This window comes from Bufo bufo, chromosome 10 (genome assembly GCF_905171765.1).
Source record: "Bufo bufo chromosome 10, aBufBuf1.1, whole genome shotgun sequence".
NCBI classification, from domain to species: domain Eukaryota; kingdom Metazoa; phylum Chordata; class Amphibia; order Anura; family Bufonidae; genus Bufo; species Bufo bufo.
The window spans coordinates 292,222-316,677 of NC_053398.1; the positions used below are offsets into that span (position 1 = coordinate 292,222).

Consider the following 24,456-nt stretch of genomic DNA (forward strand, 5'->3'; position numbering starts at 1 on the left):
GTATAGGGAGCAGTGATCACTCGTCCTCATACAGACGTGTTCCTTCCAGACAGTCTGCTCCTCGTCAGTGGAGGAGACACATTTACATGCAGAAATCTCCTCCACAGTATAGGGAGCAGTGATCACTAATGCCACCGCTTGTCCCCATACAGAAGCGTTCCTTCCTGACAGTCAACTGCTCGTCAGTGGAGGAGACACAATTACATGCAGCAATCTCCTCCACAGTATAGGGAGCAGTGATCTCTAATGCCATCGCTCGTCCTCATACAGAACCATTGTTTGCCGGCAGCCGATCACATTTACACAGGACAATCTGATTATTTTTGTGTGCGCTCAAACTATCCAATTAACCGATGAAGAAGCGCTCCGCTCGTTAACGGGGTAATCAGCGGTACATGTGCACCGGGCGTTCTGATGAAGGCTTGTTAGCGGTTATCTTTTGGATTCTCGGCCCATTAGAAAAAACTGCTGTGATAAGTATTATTTTGTGACTGGTTTTCACTCTAGAGCCGACCACTACGCAGACACAGCTGTTTAACCGGGCGACGGAGGGAAGATCTTCCATCCGACTGCAAGACAAAATCTGTCGGCTAAAACGATCATTCCTTGTTAAATTTCCACTGACGAATGTTCGTTTAGGTTGAAATTGTCCATTTTGATCAACTTAAGGCGGCCATAGACATCAGTCTAAAATGAAAACAAAATGTTCCCTGTATGCCAAATGCAAGCAGAGATCTTAACTGTTAAGGAATTGAACACAAATTGTATTACAAAGTTGCAGAAGGTTTCATTATACAATCAGGGGTCGTGCAGAATGACTGAATACTGGCTGGTGTGGCGGGCTCATGCACATGGCTGTAAATGTTTTGCGGTGTGCTGTCCACATCTTTTGCGACCCCACTGAAATGAATAGATCCGCATCTGATCTGCAAAAAAAATCACGGATCGGATGTGGACAGAAAATACGACCGTGTGCATGAGCCCTAATCCTTTCCAACATCCGTGTGTTGCAGTGTAACGATACGATCCTACGGTGTGAATAACGGGGGGATCCTGCGGCAGAATGAAAGGAATGGAGCGTCCGATACTGTCCAGTAATCAGTGTGCAGGCAGCGGGACTGATGCAGGAATATGAAGAAGTAACTGCGTCCGCGGTGCTGGCATTAACCGCTGTATTACTAGGACGTGGTCAATACTCAAAAATCAGCACATTACAGGGGCTCCTGCACATTGAGGGGTGGGGGGAGGCATGTGAATCCTGCAGGTACGGTATTGTGCAGGAATCTGAACTGCGGTGTCGCCTCCCTCTGATTAGCTCAATACAACATGGCGGTCGAAGACGGACTTGCGCTGTTCCTGCACTTGTAGTTTCCAGCGCTGCTGAGCGTATTCCACCTTGTTCAGCACATTGGCGCGGCTCCTGGAGCGGGCCAGCACATCATGGGCGTTGGCAAAAGGTTGGTGATCCTGAAAGGGAGAAACAGACAATTATTCAGCCAATAATGTACCGCAACTGCCCGGGAAAATCTGGAGCCCCACCTTTCCGATCTGCACCTAGTAGACTTTGTGTAAGACCTCTGCTTACTGTCAGTGAATGGGTGTAAGTAGGATGATTAAGCTTCTTTCACAGAAGACTGGACGCTGGCTCTTTCAATCTACTCACTCACATTCAATACTGCAGTCACATCCAGAGCTGCAACCCTTTAGCATAGATCTTCTCCTAGACCTCCACCTACAGGACATACTGTGTGCACTGGATCTGTAAGAATGAAATTCACACAAGCGTCTCGACCGTGGTGTGGGATTAACATCATGAGAAGGTGGAATTAATAGGTACGCTGTGTGCCCCCTCCCCCGCACACCTGTCAGGCGACACTCTGCCCGGGGGCAGGAAAACCAGGGGTCATGACCATTGTCACCCGACTTGTGGACCCTGCACTAGGAGCCCCCACACTTCTCTTTGCTGTTGCCTTTCTTACATATTATGCGATGAGACCATTGTCACACTGCATGTTTATGCAACACCCGGCAGCTGATGGATCAGGTTACCACTTAATGCCCGATCTGGAGCCAGAACACGGCGTGGCATGAACGCGGTATTATCATCACACCTCGCCTCTGCTTTGTAAACAGGCGCCATTGTTTGGGGAACTTGTGTATAATGGCGATTTATCGCCTCAGCCTCCAAAATAGTCGGTGTCTGCCAACTGAGACATGACAGGCGATCAAGCTTCAGATACATTCTAGTTTAAGGGCTCGTGCACACGACAGTATGTATTTTGCGGTTCACAAAAAAATAAATAAAAATGACATCCGTGTGCATTCCGAATTTTTGCGGAAAGGAACAGCTGGCCCCTAATAGAACAGTACTATCCTTGTCCGCAATGCAGACAATGTTAAGACATGTTATATTTTTTGCGGAACGGACATACGGAAACGGACTGCACGTGGAGTACCTTCCGTTTTTTTGGCTGACCCATTGAAATGATTGTCTCCGCATACGGTCTCCACAAAAGGACACGGAAACACAATACGTTCGTGTGCATGAGCCCTAAATCTGGGCATTAAAGTTGAATATTTTACAGACGCAAAATGCACTGCTCTGGCTTCAGGAAACTAGCAGCATTCTGAATTTAGCTTTAGACATGAACAGAGAGGAAAACCTCCATTCTTTATACTGCAGGCTGTAGTGAGATTACACTAATGGCTGACTATTTATATCGGTTAGAGGCCTTTAGAACAGCTAAATCTTGGGATTGGCATATTATAAGCACACTGAAATAAGTGGCACAGACCCCCTGCTGTGAGCTCAGGCCCCTCTGTCCTATAATACTGATTTATACCGGAGGTGGATGCCCCGTACTGTACGGTATATACAGTGTAGATGGGATACTACTATACAGTACAGATCCCCTGCTGTGAGCTCAGGCCCCTCTGTCCTATAATACTGATTTATACCGGAGGTGGATGCACCGTACTGTACGGTATATACAGTGTAGATGGGATACTACTATACAGTACAGATCCCCTGCTGTGAGCTCAGGCCCCTCTCTCCTATAATACTGATTTATACCGGAGGTGGATGCACCGTACTGTACGGTATATGCAGTGTAGATGGGATACGACTATACAGTACAGATCCCCTGCTGTGAGCTCAGGCCCCTCTGTCCTATAATACTGATTTATACCGGAGGTGGATGCACCGTACTGTACGGTATATACAGTGTAGATGGGATACTACTATACAGTACAGATCCCCCTGCTGTGAGCTCAGGCCCCTCTGTCCTATAATACTGATTTATACCGGAGGTGGATGCCCCGTACTGTACAGTATATACAGTGTAGATGGGATACTACTATACAGTACAGATCCCCCTGCTGTGAGCTCAGGCCCCTCTGTCCTATAATACTGATTTATACCGGAGGTGGATGCACCGTACTGTACGGTATATGCAGTGTAGATGGGATACGACTATACAGTACAGATCCCCTGCTGTGAGCTCAGGCCCCTCTGTCCTATAATACTGATTTATACCGGAGGTGGATGCACCGTACTGTACGGTATATACAGTGTAGATGGGATACTACTATACAGTACAGATCCCCCTGCTGTGAGCTCAGGCCCCTCTGTCCTATAATACTGATTTATACCGGAGGTGGATGCCCCGTACTGTACAGTATATACAGTGTAGATGGGATACTACTATACAGTACAGATCCCCCTGCTGTGAGCTCAGGCCCCTCTGTCCTATAATACTGATTTATACCGGAGGTGGATGCACCGTACTGTACGGTATATACAGTGTAGATGGGATACGACTATACAGTACAGATCCCCTGCTGTGAGCTCAGGCCCCTCTCTCCTATAATACTGATTTATACCGGAGGTGGATGCACCGTACTGTACGGTATATACAGTGTAGATGGGATACTACTATACAGTACAGATCCCCTGCTGTGAGCTCAGGCCCCTCTCTCCTATAATACTGATTTATACCGGAGGTGGATGCACCGTACTGTACGGTATATACAGTGTAGATGGGATACTACTATACAGTACAGATCCCCCTGCTGTGAGCTCAGGCCCCTCTGTCCTATAATACTGATTTATACCGGAGGTGGATGCCCCGTACTGTACGGTATATACAGTGTAGGTGGGATACGACTATACAGTACAGATCCTCCTGCTGTGAGCTCAGGCCCCTCTGTCCTATAATACTGATTTATACCGGAGGTGGATGCACCGTACTGTACGGTATATACAGTGTAGATGGGATACTACTATACAGTACAGATCCCCCTGCTGTGAGCTCAGGCCCCTCTGTCCTATAATACTGATTTATACCGGAGGTGGATGCACCGTACTGTACGGTATATACAGTGTAGATGGGATACTACTATACAGTACAGATCCCCCTGCTGTGAGCTCAGGCCCCTCTGTCCTATAATACTGATTTATACCGGAGGTGGATGCCCCGTACTGTACGGTATATACAGTGTAGATGGGATACTACTATACAGTACAGATCCTCCTGCTGTGAGCTCAGGCCCCTCTCTCCTATAATACTGATTTATACCGGAGGTGGATGCACCGTACTGTACGGTATATACAGTGTAGATGGGATACGACTATACAGTACAGATCCCCTGCTGTGAGCTCAGGCCCCTCTGTCCTATAATACTGATTTATACCGGAGGTGGATGCCCCGTACTGTACGGTATATGCAGTGTAGATGGGATACGACTATACAGTACAGATCCCCTGCTGTGAGCTCAGGCCCCTCTGTCCTATAATACTGATTTATACCGGAGGTGGATGCACCGTACTGTACGGTATATACAGTGTAGATGGGATACGACTATACAGTACAGATCATCCTGCTGTGAGCTCAGGCCCCTCTCTCCTATAATACTGATTTATACCGGAGGTGGATGCACCGTACTGTACGGTATATACAGTGTAGGTGAGATACTACTATACAGTACAGATCCCCCTGCTGTGAGCTCAGGCCCCTCTCTCCTATAATACTGATTTATACCGGAGGTGGATGCACCGTACTGTACGGTATATACAGTGTAGATGGGATACGACTATACAGTACAGATCCCCCTGCGGTGAGCTCAGGCCCCTCTCTCCTATAATACTGATTTATACCGGAGGTGGATGCACCGTACGGTATACACAGTGTAGATGGGATACTACTATACAGTACAGATCCCCCTGCTGTGAGCTCAGACCCCTCTGTCCTATAATACTGATTTATACCGGAGGTGGATGCACCGTACTGTACGGTATATACAGTGTAGATGGGATACTACTATACAGTACAGATCCTCCTGCTGTGAGCTCAGGCCCCTCTGTCCTATAATACTGATTTATACCGGAGGTGGATGCACCGTACTGTACGGTATATACAGTGTAGATGGGATACTACTATACAGTACAGATCCCCCTGCTGTGAGCTCAGGCCCCTCTGTCCTATAATACTGATTTATACCGGAGGTGGATGCACCGTACTGTACGGTATACACAGTGTAGGTGAGATACGACTATACAGTACAGATCCTCCTGCTGTGAGCTCAGGCCCCTCTGTCCTATAATACTGATTTATACCGGAGGTGGATGCACCGTACTGTACGGTATATACAGTGTAGATGAGATACTACTATACAGTACAGATCCCCCTGCTGTGAGCTCAGGCCCCTCTGTCCTATAATACTGATTTATACCGGAGGTGGATGCACCGTACTGTACGGTATATACAGTGTAGGTGAGATACTACTATACAGTACAGATCCCTTGCTGTGAGCTCAGGCCCCTCTCTCCTATAATACTGATTTATACCGGAGGTGGATGCCCCGTACTGTACGGTATATGCAGTGTAGATGGGATACGACTATACAGTACAGATCCCCTGCTGTGAGCTCAGGCCCCTCTGTCCTATAATACTGATTTATACCGGAGGTGGATGCACCGTACTGTACGGTATATACAGTGTAGGTGGGATACGACTATACAGTACAGATCCCCCTGCTGTGAGCTCAGGCCCCTCTGTCCTATAATACTGATTTATACCGGAGGTGGATGCACCGTACTGTACGGTATATACAGTGTAGATGGGATACGACTATACAGTACAGATCCTCCTGCTGTGAGCTCAGGCCCCTCTCTACTATAATACTGATTTATACCGGAGGTGGATGCCCCGTACTGTACGGCATATACAGTGTAGATGGGATACTACTATACAGTACAGATCCCCCTGCTGTGAGCTCAGGCCCCTCTCTCCTATAATACTGATTTATACCGGAGGTGGATGCACCGTACTGTACGGTATATACAGTGTAGGTGAGATACTACTATACAGTACAGATCCCCCTGCTGTGAGCTCAGGCCCCTCTGTCCTATAATACTGATTTATACCGGAGGTGGATGCCCCGTACTGTACGGTATATACAGTGTAGATGGGATACTACTATACAGTACAGATCCTCCTGCTGTGAGCTCAGGCCCCTCTGTCCTATAATACTGATTTATACCGGAGGTGGATGCACCGTACTGTACGGTATATACAGTGTAGATGGGATACGACTATACAGTACAGATCCCCCTGCTGTGAGCTCAGGCCCCTCTCTCCTATAATACTGATTTATACCGGAGGTGGATGCCCCGTACTGTACGGTATATACAGTGTAGATGGGATACTACTATACAGTACAGATCCCCCTGCTGTGAGCTCAGGCCCCTCTGTCCTATAATACTGATTTATACCGGAGGTGGATGCACCGTACTGCACGGTATATACAGTGTAGATGGGATACTACTATACAGTACAGATCCCCCTGCTGTGAGCTCAGGCCCCTCTCTACTATAATACTGATTTATACCGGAGGTGGATGCACCGTACTGTACGGTATATACAGTGTAGATGGGATACTACTATACAGTACAGATCCTCCTGCTGTGAGCTCAGGCCCCTCTCTACTATAATACTGATTTATACCGGAGGTGGATGCCCCGTACTGTACGGTATATACAGTGTAGATGGGATACTACTATACAGTACAGATCCCCCTGCTGTGAGCTCAGGCCCCTCTCTACTATAATACTGATTTATACCGGAGGTGGATGCCCCGTACTGTACGGCATATACAGTGTAGATGGGATACTACTATACAGTACAGATCCCCCTGCTGTGAGCTCAGGCCCCTCTCTCCTATAATACTGATTTATACCGGAGGTGGATGCACCGTACTGTACGGTATATACAGTGTAGGTGAGATACTACTATACAGTACAGATCCCCCTGCTGTGAGCTCAGGCCCCTCTGTCCTATAATACTGATTTATACCGGAGGTGGATGCCCCGTACTGTACGGTATATACAGTGTAGATGGGATACTACTATACAGTACAGATCCTCCTGCTGTGAGCTCAGGCCCCTCTGTCCTATAATACTGATTTATACCGGAGGTGGATGCACCGTACTGTACGGTATATACAGTGTAGATGGGATACGACTATACAGTACAGATCCCCCTGCTGTGAGCTCAGGCCCCTCTCTCCTATAATACTGATTTATACCGGAGGTGGATGCCCCGTACTGTACGGTATATACAGTGTAGATGGGATACTACTATACAGTACAGATCCCCCTGCTGTGAGCTCAGGCCCCTCTGTCCTATAATACTGATTTATACCGGAGGTGGATGCACCGTACTGCACGGTATATACAGTGTAGATGGGATACTACTATACAGTACAGATCCCCCTGCTGTGAGCTCAGGCCCCTCTCTACTATAATACTGATTTATACCGGAGGTGGATGCACCGTACTGTACGGTATATACAGTGTAGATGGGATACTACTATACAGTACAGATCCTCCTGCTGTGAGCTCAGGCCCCTCTCTACTATAATACTGATTTATACCGGAGGTGGATGCCCCGTACTGTACGGTATATACAGTGTAGATGGGATACTACTATACAGTACAGATCCCCCTGCTGTGAGCTCAGGCCCCTCTGTCCTATAATACTGATTTATACCGGAGGTGGATGCACCGTACTGTACGGTATATACAGTGTAGATGGGATACTACTATACAGTACAGATCCCCCTGCTGTGAGCTCAGGCCCCTCTCTACTATAATACTGATTTATACCGGAGGTGGATGCACCGTACTGTACGGTATATACAGTGTAGATGGGATACTACTATACAGTACAGATCCCCCTGCTGTGAGCTCAGGCCCCTCTCTCCTATAATACTGATTTATACCGGAGGTGGATGCACAGTACTGTACGGTATATACAGTGTAGATGGGATACTACTATACAGTACAGATCCCCCTGCTGTGAGCTCAGGCCCCTCTGTCCTATAATACTGATTTATACTGGAGGTGGATGCACCGTACTGTACGGTATACACAGTGTAGATGGGATACGACTATACAGTACAGATCCCCTGCTGTGAGCTCAGGTCCCTCTGTCCTATAATATTGATTTATACCGGAGGTGGATGCCCCGTACTGTACGGTATATACAGTGTAGATGGGATACGACTATACAGTACAGATCCCCTGCTGTGAGCTCAGGCCCCTCTGTCCTATAATACTGATTTATACTGGAGGTGGATGCACCGTACTGTACGGTATATACAGTGTAGATGGGATACTACTATACAGTACAGATCCCCCTGCTGTGAGCTCAGGCCCCTCTGTCCTATAATACTGATTTATACCGGAGGTGGATGCACCGTACTGTACGGTATATACAGTGTAGATGGGATACTACTATACAGTACAGATCCTCTTGCTGTGAGCTCAGGCCCCTCTGTCCTATAATACTGATTTATACCGGAGGTGGATGCACCGTACTGTACGGTATATACAGTGTAGATGGGATACTACTATACAGTACAGATCCTCCTGCTGTGAGCTCAGGCCCCTCTGTCCTATAATACTGATTTATACCGGAGGTGGATGCACCGTACTGTACGGTATATACAGTGTAGGTGAGATACTACTATACAGTACAGATCCCCCTGCTGTGAGCTCAGGCCCCTCTGTCCTATAATACTGATTTATACCGGAGGTGGATGCACCGTACTGTACGGTATATACAGTGTAGGTGAGATACTACTATACAGTACAGATCCCCCTGCTGTGAGCTCAGGCCCCTCTGTCCTATAATACTGATTTATACCGGAGGTGGATGCACCGTACTGTACGGTATATACAGTGTAGATGGGATACTACTATACAGTACAGATCCCCTGCTGTGAGCTCAGGCCCCTCTGTCCTATAATACTGATTTATACCGGAGGTGGATGCACCGTACTGTACGGTATATACAGTGTAGGTGAGATACTACTATACAGTACAGATCCCCTGCTGTGAGCTCAGGCCCCTCTGTCCTATAATACTGATTTATACCGGAGGTGGATGCACCGTACTGTACGGTATATACAGTGTAGATGGGATACGACTATACAGTACAGATCCTCCTGCTGTGAGCTCAGGCCCCTCTGTCCTATAATACTGATTTATACCGGAGGTGGATGCACCGTACTGTACGGTATACACTACGTGGAGGAGCACCCCCGTGTCCAGACTCACCCCGACATCATCTTCACTTTGTATGAGCTGAGAGTGACCAAAGAGGCGTCTCTTCAGCATGGGCTCCACCAGGGTCAGGTACAGCATGTAGAGCAGGAGGAGGCCCAGGATGGACAAGTAAATGATGATCGTCACCTGCAGAGATACGAACAGCAACTATGTGCAAGGAGCCAATGATAGGAACAAACTTCCCCCAAAATCTGGTTAACTATCCCTGGAAGAGCAGATGAAAGGGGTTTATCCTCAGGAAAGGTCATCAGTAAGTGATCGGTGGGGGTACGACACCCGGTACCCCCAGTGATCCACTGTTTGAGTAGGCAGCAGCGCGCCTGTGAACGCCGGGGCCTTCTCCTTGCTCACCAAGCACAGCGCCATACATTGTATAGTGGCCGTACTTGGTATCGCACTCAGCCTCATTCACTTCAACGGGGCTAAGCGCGATAGCAAGTGCGGACACTATACAATGTGCGGCGCTGTGCTTGGTGAGCTGCGAGAAGGCCACCGCACTCACAGGAGCGCTGCTGCCTTCTCACTGGGGGTACCGGGTGTCGTACCCCCACCGATCCTGAGGATAGCTCATCATCTCCAGTGGTCTCTCAAGATACAATGACCTGACCACAGTGCAGACAAGTACCCTTCATAGCAGTGATGTCTGATTGTCATCTGTGGGATGTATGGAGGCCACACCGAGCAGCGGGACACCTCAGGGGGCTTCTGGAGTCCATGAAGGGTCAGAGAGGGGAGGCAGGGGATTACCTCCATCACTGATGGCTCTCCCGCAGTATGAAACCTCCATGTTTCTGAGACGTCACCTTACATTAGAAAGACCTCCGTCCTTACAGCCGGGCCTCACCTTTATGGTGACAGAGCTCCTCTCCTCGTATTTACATTCACAGCGCAGACAATACGCTTCAACATCCGCTCCGGGAACCGGCATGGGGCTCACCACATGAAGGCAATCGCTGAAACCGAAAGAAAAGAGGACAGGAGAATGGTCACGTGGATGTCAGAACCGTCAGCAGGTCCCGCATATGTGGCGCCCCTCGAGTCTGCTCCCCCCATTACCTGCATCTCTCCTCTCAGACCCTCCCTATACATATCCATCAGTGGCGCCCTCTACTGTCTGCATACGCCATATGACAGGACGTCAGACAGACCCTTCTCCAATCTGTACAACGAAAAGCCCTCACAATTCCTAATACATAGGTTTCTCTCAGTGAATGAGAATCTTCAGTCCAGTGCACACAACTTGGGGTTTGTTACAATGTAGCAGTGCAGACAATCCTCTGTGAGGCACAAAGATCTCTCTCCTTTGCTGGCTCCAAGGGGGGATTTGTTGTCGCACTTTATATCACATTTATCACGCTGTTTGATAAATCTGTCTCATCCTTAAAACACGTAACACTTCTGTCTAGAAAAGCTGCTCCAGTTTTCCTACTGGCGTGAGATTGCACATGTGAAGGAGGGTCGTGTCCCCCTATTTCTCTTCTGGGGTACCTCTGGTTAACATAGCTAGCCACGCCCATCTCCCCACCCATATTTCAAAACTGCAGTGGTGTAAAAATGCAAAAAGTTGCAAAATTTTTGCGCAAGCAAACTCAAGAAGTCCCAAAAGCCTAATTTTGTGACTTTTTGAAGCCAGAATTCTGGAGTGAAGGCATGGTAAATCAAGGCCCAAGCACAGAGCTCTTATCTACACTGACACACTGTAACAAACCGTGAGCAGGACTGTGTGAATGTAGCTATTCACTGACAGTAAGCTGAGATCTAGTCAATATTACCATCTCAGGCAAACACAGAATACCCTTCCTACGCTGGGACCCCCAGTCGACCACCCCTGGCTTTATTCTATCACTGCCCTTTAAGCTGACATCTCTTCATTGTGTGGAGTGGACGCGGGAGATGCTCGGTCTGTGCGTTCCGTATACAAGGCGGGCACTGACCAGTCCTTCTGGGTCACGTTCCTGTTGTATATGTTCCCTGGTTTGTCTTTGTAGGGGGGGCAGATACATTTGCAGCGCACATCCTCCGAATTCTGCAAATCAATGAAAACCGTTACATTAAAATGATTCGGGTCTATACAGGGGAGTGGTATGCGTTTATCCAGATCTATGCAGAGGAGGGATAAGCACTGATCTGTTTATGCAGGGGAGGGATCAGCAGTGAGGCAGGTCTATGCAGGGGAGGGATCAGCAGTGAGGCAGGTCTATGCAGGGGAGGGATCAGCAGTGAGGCAGGTCTATGCAGGGGAGGGATCAGCAGTGAGGCAGGTCTATGCAGGGGAGGGATCAGCAGTGAGGCAGGTCTATGCAGGGGAGGGATCAGCAGGTCTATGCAGGGGAGGGATCATAGAATGTGTCGGCAGATAAGAACCGTGTGGCCCATCCAGTCTGCCCAATATACTGAGTACTATGGATAGCCCCTGGCCCTATCTTATATGAAGGATGGCCTTATGCCTATCCCATGCATGCTTACACTCCTTCACTGTATGTGCAGCTACCACTTCTGCAGGAAGGCTATTCCATGCATCCACTACTAATACTTCCTGATATTACTGTTAACCCTTTGCCCCTCTGATTTAACCCTATGTCCTCTTGTAGCAGTTTTTCTTCTTGTAAATCTTCTCTCCTCTTTTACCTTGTTGATTCCCTTTATGTATTTAGCAGTTTCTCTCATCTCCCCTCTGTCTCGTCTTTCTTCCAAGCTCTACATGTTAAGGTCCTTTAATCTTTCCTGGTAAGTTTTATCCTGCAATCCATGGACCAGTTTAGTAGCTCTTCTCTGAACTCTCTCCAAAGTATCAGTATCCTTCTGGAGATATGGTCTCCAGTACTGAGCACAATACTCCAGATGAGGTCTCACTAGTGCTCTGTAGAGCGGCATGAGCGCCTCCCAATGTCTACTGGTAATGCCTCTCCCTATACACCCAGCATTCTGCTAGCATCTCCTGCTGCTCTATGACACTGTCTGCCTACCTTTAAGTCTTCTGAAATAATGACCCCTAAATCCCTTTCCTCAGATACTGAGGTTAGGACTGTGTCACTGATTGTATATTCTGCTCTTGGCTTTTTACGCCCCAGGTGCATTATCTTGCACTTATCAACATTAAATTTTAGTTGCCAGATTTTTGACCGTTCCTCTAGTTTTCCTAAGTCCTTTTCCATCTGGTGTATCCCTCCAGGAACATCAACCCTGTTACAGATCTTTGTGTCATCAGCAAAAAGACACACCTTACCATTGAGGCCTTCTGCAGTGAGGCAGGTCTATGCAGGGGAAGGATTAGCACTGATCTGTTTATGCAGGGGAGGGATCAGCAGTGAGGTAGGTCTATGCAGGGTAGGGATCAGCACTGATCTGTTTATTCACAGGAGGGATCAGCAGTGAGGCAGGTCTATGCAGGGGAGGGATAAGCACTGATCTGTTTATGCAGAGGAGGGATCAGCAGTGAGGCAGGTCTATGCAGGGGAGGGATCAGTGGTGATCCGTGTTTATGCAGTGTAGGGGTTAGCAGTGATACAGGTCTATGTCGGGAGGGATCAGTGGTGAGGTTGGTCTGTGCAGAGGAGGAGACAGTGATAATCCATATTTATGCAGAGGAGGGTGATACAGATCTATGTGGGGGAGGGGTTAATGGTGGGGTAGATCTATGAGGAGGAAGGATCAGCGGCAATCCATGTGTCAGTAGTGAGGCGGGTCTATGCAGGGGAGGGATAAGCACTGATCTGTTTATGCAGAGGAGGGATCAGCAGTGAGGCAGGTCTATGCAGGGGAGGGATCAGTGGTGATCCGTGTTTATGCAGTGTAGGGGTTAGCAGTGATACAGGTCTATGTCGGGAGGGATCAGTGGTGAGGTTGGTCTGTGCAGAGGAGGAGACAGTGATAATCCATATTTATGCAGGGGAGGGTGATACAGATCTATGTGGGGGAGGGGTTAATGGTGGGGTAGATCTATGAGGAGGAAGGATCAGCGGCAATCCATGTGTCAGTAGTGAGGCGGGTCTATGCAGGGAAGCTGTCAGTGGAGAGGCGGGTCTATGCAGGGGAGAGATCAGTAGTAATACAGGTCTACATGGAAGAATTAGAGGTGAGGCGGGTCTATGAGGAGGAGGTATCAGCGGTGAGGTGAGGGATTAGTGTTAATCTGTGTTTATGCAGAGGAGAGATCAGTGGTGAGCAGTATCTACGAAGGGAAGAGCTCAGCATGAGGCGGGTCTATGCTGGGGAGGGATCAGCGGTGAGGTGGGTCTATGCTGGGGAGGGATCAGCGGTGAGGTGGGTCTATGCAGGGGAGAGATCAGTAGTAATACAGGTCTACATGGAAGAATTAGAGGTGAGGCGGGTGTATGAGGAGGAGGTATCAGCGGTGAGGTGAGGGATTAGTGTTAATCTGTGTTTATGCAGAGGAGAGATCAGTGGTGAGCAGTATCTACGAAGGGAAGAGCTCAGCATGAGGCGGGTCTATGCTGGGGAGGGATCAGCGGTGAGGTGGGTCTATGCAGGGGAGGGATCAGCGGTGAGGTGGGTCTATGCAGGGGAGGGATCAGCGGTGAGGTGGGTCTATGCAGGGGAGGGATCAGCGGTGAGAAGTGTCTACGAAGGGAAGAGCTCAGCATGAGGCGGGTCTATGCTGGGGAGGGATCAGCGGTGAGGTGGGTCTATGCTGGGGAGGGATCAGCGGTGAGGTGGGTCTATGCAGGGGAGAGATCAGTAGTAATACAGGTCTACATGGAAGAATTAGAGGTGAGGCGGGTCTATGAGGAGGAGGTATCAGCGGTGAGGTGAGGGATTAGTGTTAATCTGTGTTTATGCAGAGGAGAGATCAGTGGTGAGCAGTATCTACGAAGGGAAGAGCTCAGCATGAGGCGGGTCTATGCTGGGGAGGGATCAGCGGTGAGGTGGGTCTATGCAGGGGAGGGATCAGCGGTGAGGTGGGTCTATGCAGGGGAGAGATCAGTGGTGAGCAGTATCTACGAAGGGAAGAGCTAAGCATGAGGTGGGTCTATGCAGGGGAGGGATCAGTGGTGAGGTGGGTCTATGCAGGGGAGGGATCAGTGGTGAGCAGTGTCTACGAAGGGAAGAGATCAGCATGAGGCGGGTCTATGCTGGGGAGGGATCAGCGGTGAGGTGGGTCTATGCAGGGGAGGGATAAGCGTGAGGTGGGTCTATGCAGGGGAGGGATCAGCGGTGAGGTGGGTCTATGCAGGGTAGGGATCAGCGGTGAGGTGGGTCTATGCAGGGGAGGGATCAGCGGTGAGGTGGGTCTATGCAGGGGAGGGATCAGCGGTGAGCAGTGTCTACGAAGGGAAGAGATCAGCATTAGGCGGGTCTATGCAGGGGAGGGATCAGCGGTGAGGTGGGTCTATGCAGGGGAGGGATCAGCGGTGAGGTGGGTCTATGCAGGGGAGGGATCAGTGGTGAGGTGGGTCTATGCAGGGGAGGGATCAGTGGTGAGGTGGGTCTATGCAGTGGAGGGATCAGTGGTGAGGTGGGTCTATGCAGTGGAGGGATCAGTGGTGAGCAGTGTCTACGAAGGGAAGAGATCAGCATGAGGCGGGTCTATGCTGGGGAGGGATCAGCGGTGAGGTGGGTCTATGCAGGGGAGGGATAAGCGGTGAGGTGGGTCTATGCAGGGGAGGGATCAGCGGTGAGGTGGGTCTATGCAGGGGAGGGATCAGCGGTGAGGTGGGTCTATGCATGGGAGGGATCAGCGGTGAGGTGGGTCTATGCAGGGGAGGGATCAGCGGTGAGGTGGGTCTATGCAGGGGAGGGATCAGTGGTGAGGTGGGTCTATGCAGGGGAGGGATCAGTGGTGAGGTGGGTCTATGCAGGGGAGGGATCAGTGGTGAGGTGGGTCTATGCAGGGGAGGGATCAGTGGTGAGCAGTGTCTACGAAGGGAAGAGATCAGCATGAGGCGGGTCTATGCTGGGGAGGGATCAGCGGTGAGGTGGGTCTATGCAGGGGAGGGATCAGCGGTGATGTGGGTCTATGCAGGAGAGGGATCAGCGGTGAGGTGGGTCTATGCAGGGGAGGGATCAGCGGTGAGGTGGGTCTATGCAGGGGAGGGATAAGCGTGAGGTGGGTCTATGCAGGGGAGGGATCAGCGGTGAGGTGGGTCTATGCAGGAGAGGGATCAGCGGTGAGGTGGGTCTATGCAGGGGAGAGATCAGTGGTGAGCAGTATCTACGAAGGGAAGAGCTAAGCATGAGGTGGGTCTATGCAGGGGAGGGATCAGTGGTGAGGTGGGTCTATGCAGGGGAGGGATCAGTGGTGAGCAGTGTCTACGAAGGGAAGAGATCAGCATGAGGCGGGTCTATGCTGGGGAGGGATCAGCGGTGAGGTGGGTCTATGCAGGGGAGGGATAAGCGTGAGGTGGGTCTATGCAGGGGAGGGATCAGCGGTGAGGTGGGTCTATGCAGGGTAGGGATCAGCGGTGAGGTGGGTCTATGCAGGGGAGGGATCAGCGGTGAGGTGGGTCTATGCAGGGGAGGGATCAGCGGTGAGCAGTGTCTACGAAGGGAAGAGATCAGCATTAGGCGGGTCTATGCAGGGGAGGGATCAGCGGTGAGGTGGGTCTATGCAGGGGAGGGATCAGCGGTGAGGTGGGTCTATGCAGGGGAGAGATCAGTGGTGAGCAGTATCTACGAAGGGAAGAGCTAAGCATGAGGTGGGTCTATGCAGGGGAGGGATCAGTGGTGAGGTGGGTCTATGCAGGGGAGGGATCAGTGGTGAGCAGTATCTACGAAGGGAAGAGCTAAGCATGAGGTGGGTCTATGCAGGGGAGGGATCAGCGGTGAGGTGGGTCTATGCAGGGGAGGGATCAGTGGTGAGGTGGGTCTATGCAGGGGAGGGATCAGCGGTGAGGTGGGTCTATGCAGGGGAGGGATCAGCGGTGAGGTGGGTCTATGCAGGGGAGGGATCAGCGGTGAGGTGGGTCTATGCAGGGGAGGGATCAGCGGTGAGGTGGGTCTATGCAGGGGAGGGATCAGTGGTGAGGTGGGTCTATGCAGGGGAGGGATCAGTGGTGAGGTGGGTCTATGCAGGGGAGGGATCAGTGGTGAGGTGGGTCTATGCAGGGGAGGGATCAGTGGTGAGCAGTGTCTACGAAGGGAAGAGATCAGCATGAGGCGGGTCTATGCTGGGGAGGGATCAGCGGTGAGGTGGGTCTATGCAGGAGAGGGATCAGCGGTGAGGTGGGTCTATGCAGGGGAGGGATCAGCGGTGAGGTGGGTCTATGCAGGGGAGGGATAAGCGTGAGGTGGGTCTATGCAGGGGAGGGATCAGCGGTGAGGTGGGTCTATGCAGGGGAGGGATCAGCGGTGAGGTGGGTCTATGCAGGAGAGGGATCAGCGGTGAGGTGGGTCTATGCAGGGGAGGGATAAGCGTGAGGTGGGTCTATGCAGGGGAGGGATCAGCGGTGAGGTGGGTCTATGCTGGGGAGGGATCAGCGGTGAGGTGGGTCTATGCTGGGGAGGGATCAGCGGTGAGGTGGGTCTATGCAGGGGAGGGATCAGCGGTGAGGTGGGTCTATGCAGGGGAGGGATCAGCGGTGAGGTGGGTCTATGCAGGGGAGGGATCAGCGGTGAGGTGGGTCTATGCAGGGGAGGGATCAGCGGTGAGGTGGGTCTATGCTGGGGAGGGATCAGCGGTGAGGTGGGTCTATGCTAGGGTTGCCACCTTTCCCAACAAAAAATACTGGGCAAGTTAAGCCACACCCCAAAGGGGGTGTAGTTGTGAGGGTGTGGCTTAACACGGGGTGTGAAGTCACTGTTATACTGTGGCTCCCCAGGAATATTATCGCCCCCAGGAATAGTAATGCCCCCATGAGTGTGCCCCGGTAAGAGTAATGGCCGTATTAGTGTGCCCCAGAATTAATAATGCCCCCAGTAAGAGTAATGCCCCCATTAGTGAACCCCAGTTAGAGTAAAGTGGCCCTCATCCCCCAGGAACCGTCACTCGGGGCCGGCACACTGACTGCAGAGTGTTGTGTGAGAATCTGGCAGCTTTCCTGGGCCCGGTAATGGAGACCGGGGGAGAGGGGAGGTAATAGGAAAGGAGCGCAGCAGAAGAGCCGGGGACGGGAGGAGCGCAGGCCCGCGGCTCGTCTCATTGTTATCCGGCCTGATCTAGGAGTGAGAGCAGCTCAGTCCCGGCGCGGCCGCCATGCTGTGGGGCGAGGGTTTGCTGCTCTCCGTCAGCAGCGTCTTCGTGCTCCTGACCACCCGCAGCCCCCAGCTCTCCGGCTTCCAATCCATCCTGACCGGCGGCCTCGTCCTCTTCAGGTTCGAGACGGTCCGGGAATGCCAGCCGCTGCTCACTCGCCGCCAGCTGTCAGGACCGTGAGCGAGCAAGTCAGACAGTCTGCACTGCAGTTTGAAATGAATCCCGTGCCCGGGCACAGGATTACAAACCCGGACTGTCCGGGTCAATCCCGTACAGGTGGCAACCCTAGTCTATGCAGGGGAGGAGTTAGCAGTGAGGCAGGTCTATGCAGGGGAGGAGTTAGCAGTGAGGCAAGTCTATGCAGGGGAGGGGTTAGCGCTGAGGCGGGTCTATGCAGGGGAGGGGTTAGCGCTGAGGCGGGTCTATGCAGGGGAGGGGTTAGCACTGAGGCGGGTCTATGCAGGGGAGGGGTTAGTGCTGAGGCGGGTCTATGCAGGGAAGGGGTTAGCGCTGAGGCGGGTCTATGCAGGGGAGGGGTTAGCGCTGAGGCGGGTCTATGCAGGGGAGGAGTTAGCAGTAAGGCAAGTCTATGCAGGGGAGGGGTTAGCGCTGAGGCAGGTCTATGCAGGGGAGGGGTTAGCGCTGAGGCGGGTCTATGCAGGGGAGGAGTTAGCAGTAAGGCAAGTCTATGCAGGGGAGGGGTTAGCGCTGAGGCAGGTCTATGCAGGGGAGGGGTTAGCGCTGAGGCGGGTCTATGCAGGGGAGGAGTTAGCAGTAAGGCAAGTCTATGCAGGGGAGGGGTTAGCGCTGAGGCAGGTCTATGCAGGGGAGGGGTTAGCGCTGAGGCGGGTCTATGCAGGGGAGGAGTCAGTGGTGACTGAGGCGGGCTGGAGGGGTGCGCATGCTAATGAGAGTGTGTCAGTGCTGATGAAGAGCTCTGTGCCTAGAAATATCGATCTTCTATATGGAATGGACATGTTGTATGTTTCCACTGACCGCATGCAGGCGCTGTACACACACACAACGGCTTCTCTCACCTTCCCCTCAGCGCTCTGCACCGCCGCCAGCAGCAGCAGGACCGCCGCCGCAGTGTATGCCGGGATTACCGCCATCCTCAATAATACCAGGCAGCACCGATCCCGCGATCACCTGACTCCACAACAACAAGCTACGCCCACTTCCGGCTGACTTCCGAGTAAGTGCGCACCGCATAAACGTTCCTCGGCGTGAGTGGTATTAAGAAGAATAGTTCCGTTCCCCCATTGATCTGCGGTGGGAAGGTCTGCCCTCTGGTGGCCGGCTGAGGTATTACTAGAAGCGATAGCCTTCCGAAGCACTACAAGTCCCAGCCACCAGTATATGAGGGCTCCCATCCTATATATACAGCTCTGGAGAGATCAATGGGGCTATGTGCGCCTCATGGCTGGGTTGTAACAGGTGAGGAACTGAAAGGGTGGATGATGAGAGTAGTTCTCACACGGTGGGAAGAGACTCTGGTGATGATTGTACATTGAAAGGTTATTTTTAATTTCTTATTTTTAACATCCCTGCTTGCTGTCAGTTTATTCAAAGCCTGTTCTCCGGCACACACAGCTGAAGGTTTGTTACAGTACTTTTGACAAGTGGGTGTGGTTTGGCGGTCAGACATATTAGGCAGTGTCCCCTCATGTCCTGGGTGGACGTGGTCGTAGCCGAGAGAGCGGTTTTATCGCTTCTTTTGGTCATTAATCGTCTTTAATGGCATTTTAACAACACTTTTTCTTTTTCACAGCAACCGATCTGAATGAGACAGTCCCCATCGTGATGGCGGCCGTTGTCACGTGTCTGAGTGTTATTTCACATTCCTTACGGTAAGCGCAGAGTTAATTGGACGGAAGTGTGAATTGCGCCGCTCTCCCCCTCACGTGCGGCTGCTGCTGAGATTCCACACATGGATGATGAAGCAGTGACTTGTGCCATTGATTTCATGGGGCTGTCAGTGCCGGGGGGGGGGATGCTGTGGCCTAGTTGTGCACGGTTGCCATGGTAACTGGCCAGGAACTTCTCGGCTCCCGTTTTCTGCTTCGTACATCTGGACGCTGCCGTCCGCCCACCGCCTCTTGTGTTTTAGAAGAAAAGAAGCTTAATTAGATTGTGTGTAGTCAGGGCCGCGCCACGTGCTGAGAGCCTCACATTTATTACATAACCGGGGACGTGAGGGAAGAGGCGGCCGACCCGGCAAAATCTCAGAATGGAAGAATCAGACAGTCAGCAAATTGATGTCAAAACACCATTGTAAGATGCAGAAAACCGGTACGCGTTAGAGAATACAGTTCCCCCGCTCAATACCGGTACACGGTGGAGGGTAACCCTGCGCGGTCCAGAGCATTATTATTCTGACCAGGAGCGGTTACCCAGCTTTTCCAGCTCTGCCTGGTTATGTTGGTGCCCCTGTTTGCCTGCTCTGCCCCCACGCTGGGGCTTCTGCGGGGATCACTCTGTCACCGCGTGTAAAGGGCACGGTCTGCAGGTGATTTGCTGTGTGAGCGCAGCATGCGAGGTGTGTGCGGCCATCAATCACGCAGGATGCAGCGTGACGCCGGGTGACATCAGCGCCGTGGACTGCAGGTGACCATATCCAGGGCGCGGTACGCAGAGCAGCGTCCAGGGGCGCACCTCTACTACGAAGCCTAAATTCTGGAGAAATATGGTGCATCTATTTTTTTCTTGCTTCATTATGTCACAGGAAATATATATAAAACGGCCTTAGTACGTTGCCTTTCTTTTGGTGCGTCGCGAATTCCAGTAGTGAAGTGGGCAATGTTGACATCTATAGACGCGTTTTCTTTAAATGGACCGCGCTGCACCCGGACAGAGCTGGAAAGTCCTCCCGTCCAGATCTCACAGGAATGGGGAAGCTTCACTCGAATTCACCTTTTCTCCAGGGAACCTTATGAGAAATCCGCATTGCTGATACCCCTGACGAAGCTTCCTAAAGCGAACCCGGGTCGGGTGAATGATTTGTGTGCACTGCTCGTTACTGTATCCATCTTGTGAGTATAATAAAACCTTGCAGTTGGAACCTTTTGTGATTGTACTTCACTATTGGCGGCACCTTGATTTCTCATAAGGTTCCCTGGAGAAAAGGTGAATTCGAGTGAACTGACTGCTTCCCCATGTCCAGGAAATCCCTGTGAGATCTGGACGGGAGGACTTTCCAGCTCTGTCCTGGTGCAGCGCGGTCCATTTAAAGAAATTATGTCACAGGACATGACGGCATTCGTGGTTCCCTCAGTGACCTGTAGCCCCCACAGCCGGCAGCCCCAAACCATGACACCCCCACCACCATGCTGGACTGTAGGCAGGACACACTGGTCCTTGTGCTCCTCACCTGGTTGTCACCACACACGCCTGACACCATCTGAACCAAATAGGTTTCTCTTGGTCTCATCAGACCCCAGGACGTGGTTCCAGTAATCCGTGTCCTTACTCTGCTCGTCTTCAGCCGCTTTCTTGTGCGTCATCTTTAGAAGAGGCTCCTTCTGGGACCAATGTGATGTAGTGTGCGGAGTATGGTCTGAGCACTGACCGACTGACCCCCCCCCCCCCACCCCTGTAACCTCTGCAGCAATGCTGGCAGCACTCATACAACCTCTGGATATGACGCTGAGCACTGACAGGCTGACCCCCCACCCCTGTAACCTCTGCAGCAATGCTGGCAGCACTCATACAACCTCTGGATATGACGCTGAGCACTGACAGGCTGACCCCCGACCCCTGTAACCTCTGCAGCAATGCTGGCAGCACTCATACAACCTCTGGATATGACGCTGAGCACTGACAGGCTGACCCCCCACCCCTGTAACCTCTGCAGCAATGCTGGCAGCACTCATGCAACCTCTGGATATGACGCTGAGCAGTGACAGGCTGCCCCCCACCCCTGTAACCTCTGCAGCAATGCTGGCAGCACTCATACAACCTCTGGATATGACGCTGAGCACTGACAGGCTGACCCCCCCACCCCTGTAACCTCTGCAGCAATGCTGGCAGCACTCATACAACCTCTGGATATGACGCTGAGCACTGACAGGCTAACCTCCCACCCCTGTAACCTCAGCAGCAATGCTGGCAGCACTCATACAACCTCTGGATATGACGCTGAGCACTGACCCACTGACCCCCCACCCCTGTAACCTCTGCAGCAATGCTGGCAGCACTCGTACAACCTCTGGATATGACGCTGAGCACTGACAGGCTGACCCCCCCACCCCTGTAACCTCTGCAGCAATGCTGGCAGCACTCATACAACCTCTGGATATGACGCTGAGCACTGACAGGCTGACCCCCCACCCCTGTAACCTCTGCAGCAATGCTGGCAGCACTTATACAGCCTCTGGATATGACGCTGAGCACTGACAGGCTGACCCCCCCCCCCCCCCCACCCCTGTAACCTCTGCAGCAATGCTGGCAGCACTCATACAACCTCTGGATATGACGCTGAGCACTGACAGGCTGACCCCCCACCCCTGTAACCTCTGCAGCAATGCTGGCAGCACTCCTACAACCTCTGCATATGACGCTGAGCACTGACAGGCTGACCCCCCACCTCTGTAACCTGTGCAGCAATGCTGGCAGCACTCATACAACCTCTGGATATGACACTGAGCACTGACAGGCGGACCCCCCCATCCCTGTAACCTCTGCAGCAATGCTGGCAGCACTCCTACAACCTCTGGATATGACGCTGAGCAGTGACAGGCTGCCCCCCACCCCTGTAACCTCTGCAGCAATGCTGGCAGCACTTATACAACCTCTGGATATGACGCTGAGCACTGACAGGCTGACCCCCCACCCCTGTAACCTCTGCAGCAATGCTGGCAGCACTCATACAACCTCTGGATATGACACTGAGCACTGACAGGCGGACCCCCCCATCCCTGTAACCTCTGCAGCAATGCTGGCAGCACTCCTACAACCTCTGCATATGACGCTGAGCAGTGACAGGCTGCCCCCCACCCCTGTAACCTCTGCAGCAATGCTGGCAGCACTCATACAACCTCTGGATATGACGCTGAGCACTGACAGGCTGACCCCCCACCCCTGTAACCTCTGCAGCAATGCTGGCAGCACTCATACAACCTCTGGATATGACGCTGAGCACTGACAGGCTGACCCCCCACCCCTGTAACCTCTGCAGCAATGCTGGCAGCACTCATACAACCTCTGGATATGACGCTGAGCACTGACAGGCTGACCCCCCACCCCTGTAACCTCTGCAGCAATGCTGGCAGCACTCCTACAACCTCTGGATATGACGCTGAGCACTTATAGGCTGCCCCCCCCACCCCTGTAACCTCTGCAGCAATGCTGGCAGCACTCATACAACCTCTGGATATGACGCTGAGCACTGACAGGCAGACCCCCCACCCCTGTAACCTCTGCAGCAATGCTGGCAGCACTCATACAACCTCTGGATATGACGCTGAGCCCTGACAGGCTGACCCCCCACCCCTGTAACCTCTGCAGCAATGCTGGCAGCACTCATACAACCTCTGGATATGACGCTGAGCACTGACAGGCTGACCCCCCACCCCTGTAACCTCCGCAGCAATGCTGGCAGCACTCATACAACCTCTGGATATGACGCTGAGCACTGACAGGCTGACCCCCCACCCCTGTAACCTCTGCAGCAATGCTGGCAGCACTCATACAACCTCTGGATATGACGCTGAGCACCGACAGGCTGCCCCCCCCACCCCTGTAACCTCTGCAGCAATGCTGGCAGCACTTATACAACCTCTGGTTATGACGCTGAGCACTGACAGGCAGACCTCCACCCCTGTAACCTCTGCAGCAATGCTGGCAGCACTCCTACAACCTCTGCATATGACGCTGAGCAGTGACAGGCTGCCCCCCACCCCTGTAACCTCTGCAGCAATGCTGGCAGCACTCATACAACCTCTGGATATGACGCTGAGCACTGACAGGCTGACCCCCCACCCCTGTAACCTCTGCAGCAATGCTGGCAGCACTCATACAACCTCTGGATATGACGCTGAGCACTGACAGGCTGACCCCCCACCCCTGTAACCTCTGCAGCAATGCTGGCAGCACTCCTACAACCTCTGGATATGACGCTGAGCACTGACAGGCTGACCCCCCACCCCTGTAACCTCTGCAGCAATGCTGGCAGCACTCATACAACCTCTGGATATGACGCTGAGCACTGACAGGCTGACCCCCCACCCCTGTAACCTCTGCAGCAATGCTGGCAGCACTCCTACAACCTCTGGATATGACGCTGAGCACTGATAGGCTGCCCCCCCCACCCCTGTAACCTCTGCAGCAATGCTGGCAGCACTCATACAACCTCTGGATATGACGCTGAGCACTGACAGGCAGACCCCCCACCCCTGTAACCTCTGCAGCAATGCTGGCAGCACTCATACAACCTCTGGATATGACGCTGAGCCCTGACAGGCTGACCCCCCACCCCTGTAACCTCTGCAGCAATGCTGGCAGCACTCATACAACCTCTGGATATGACGCTGAGCACTGACAGGCTGACCCCCCACCCCTGTAACCTCCGCAGCAATGCTGGCAGCACTCATACAACCTCTGGATATGACGCTGAGCACTGACAGGCTGACCCCCCACCCCTGTAACCTCTGCAGCAATGCTGGCAGCACTCATACAA

At 52.1% G+C, this 24,456-nt stretch overlaps 2 protein-coding genes across 2 annotated transcripts in view; one reads left to right on the forward strand and one right to left on the reverse strand.

Annotated features, from left to right (window-relative positions):
- Window positions 1–559: 559 nt before the first annotated feature.
- TMEM9B (TMEM9 domain family member B) lies at window positions 560–18,979 on the reverse strand. The gene is made up of 5 exons (XM_040409487.1): window positions 18,818–18,979; window positions 11,563–11,654; window positions 10,473–10,581; window positions 9,620–9,754; window positions 560–1,467 (listed from the first exon to the last, which is right to left on the reverse strand). Exons 1-5 carry the CDS (start codon window positions 18,890–18,892, stop codon window positions 1,312–1,314), a joined length of 567 nt encoding a protein of 188 aa, XP_040265421.1. The 5' UTR covers window positions 18,893–18,979; the 3' UTR covers window positions 560–1,311.
- A 631-nt stretch (window positions 18,980–19,610) lies between these two features.
- The window catches only part of LOC120980829 (tetraspanin-8-like), a 94,649-nt gene continuing 89,803 nt past the window's right edge, over window positions 19,611–24,456 (forward strand). Inside the window, exon 1 of the mRNA XM_040410147.1 lies at window positions 19,611–19,630. The gene's annotated coding sequence lies outside the window, so the exon portion shown is untranslated. The remainder of the gene's footprint in view (window positions 19,631–24,456) is intronic.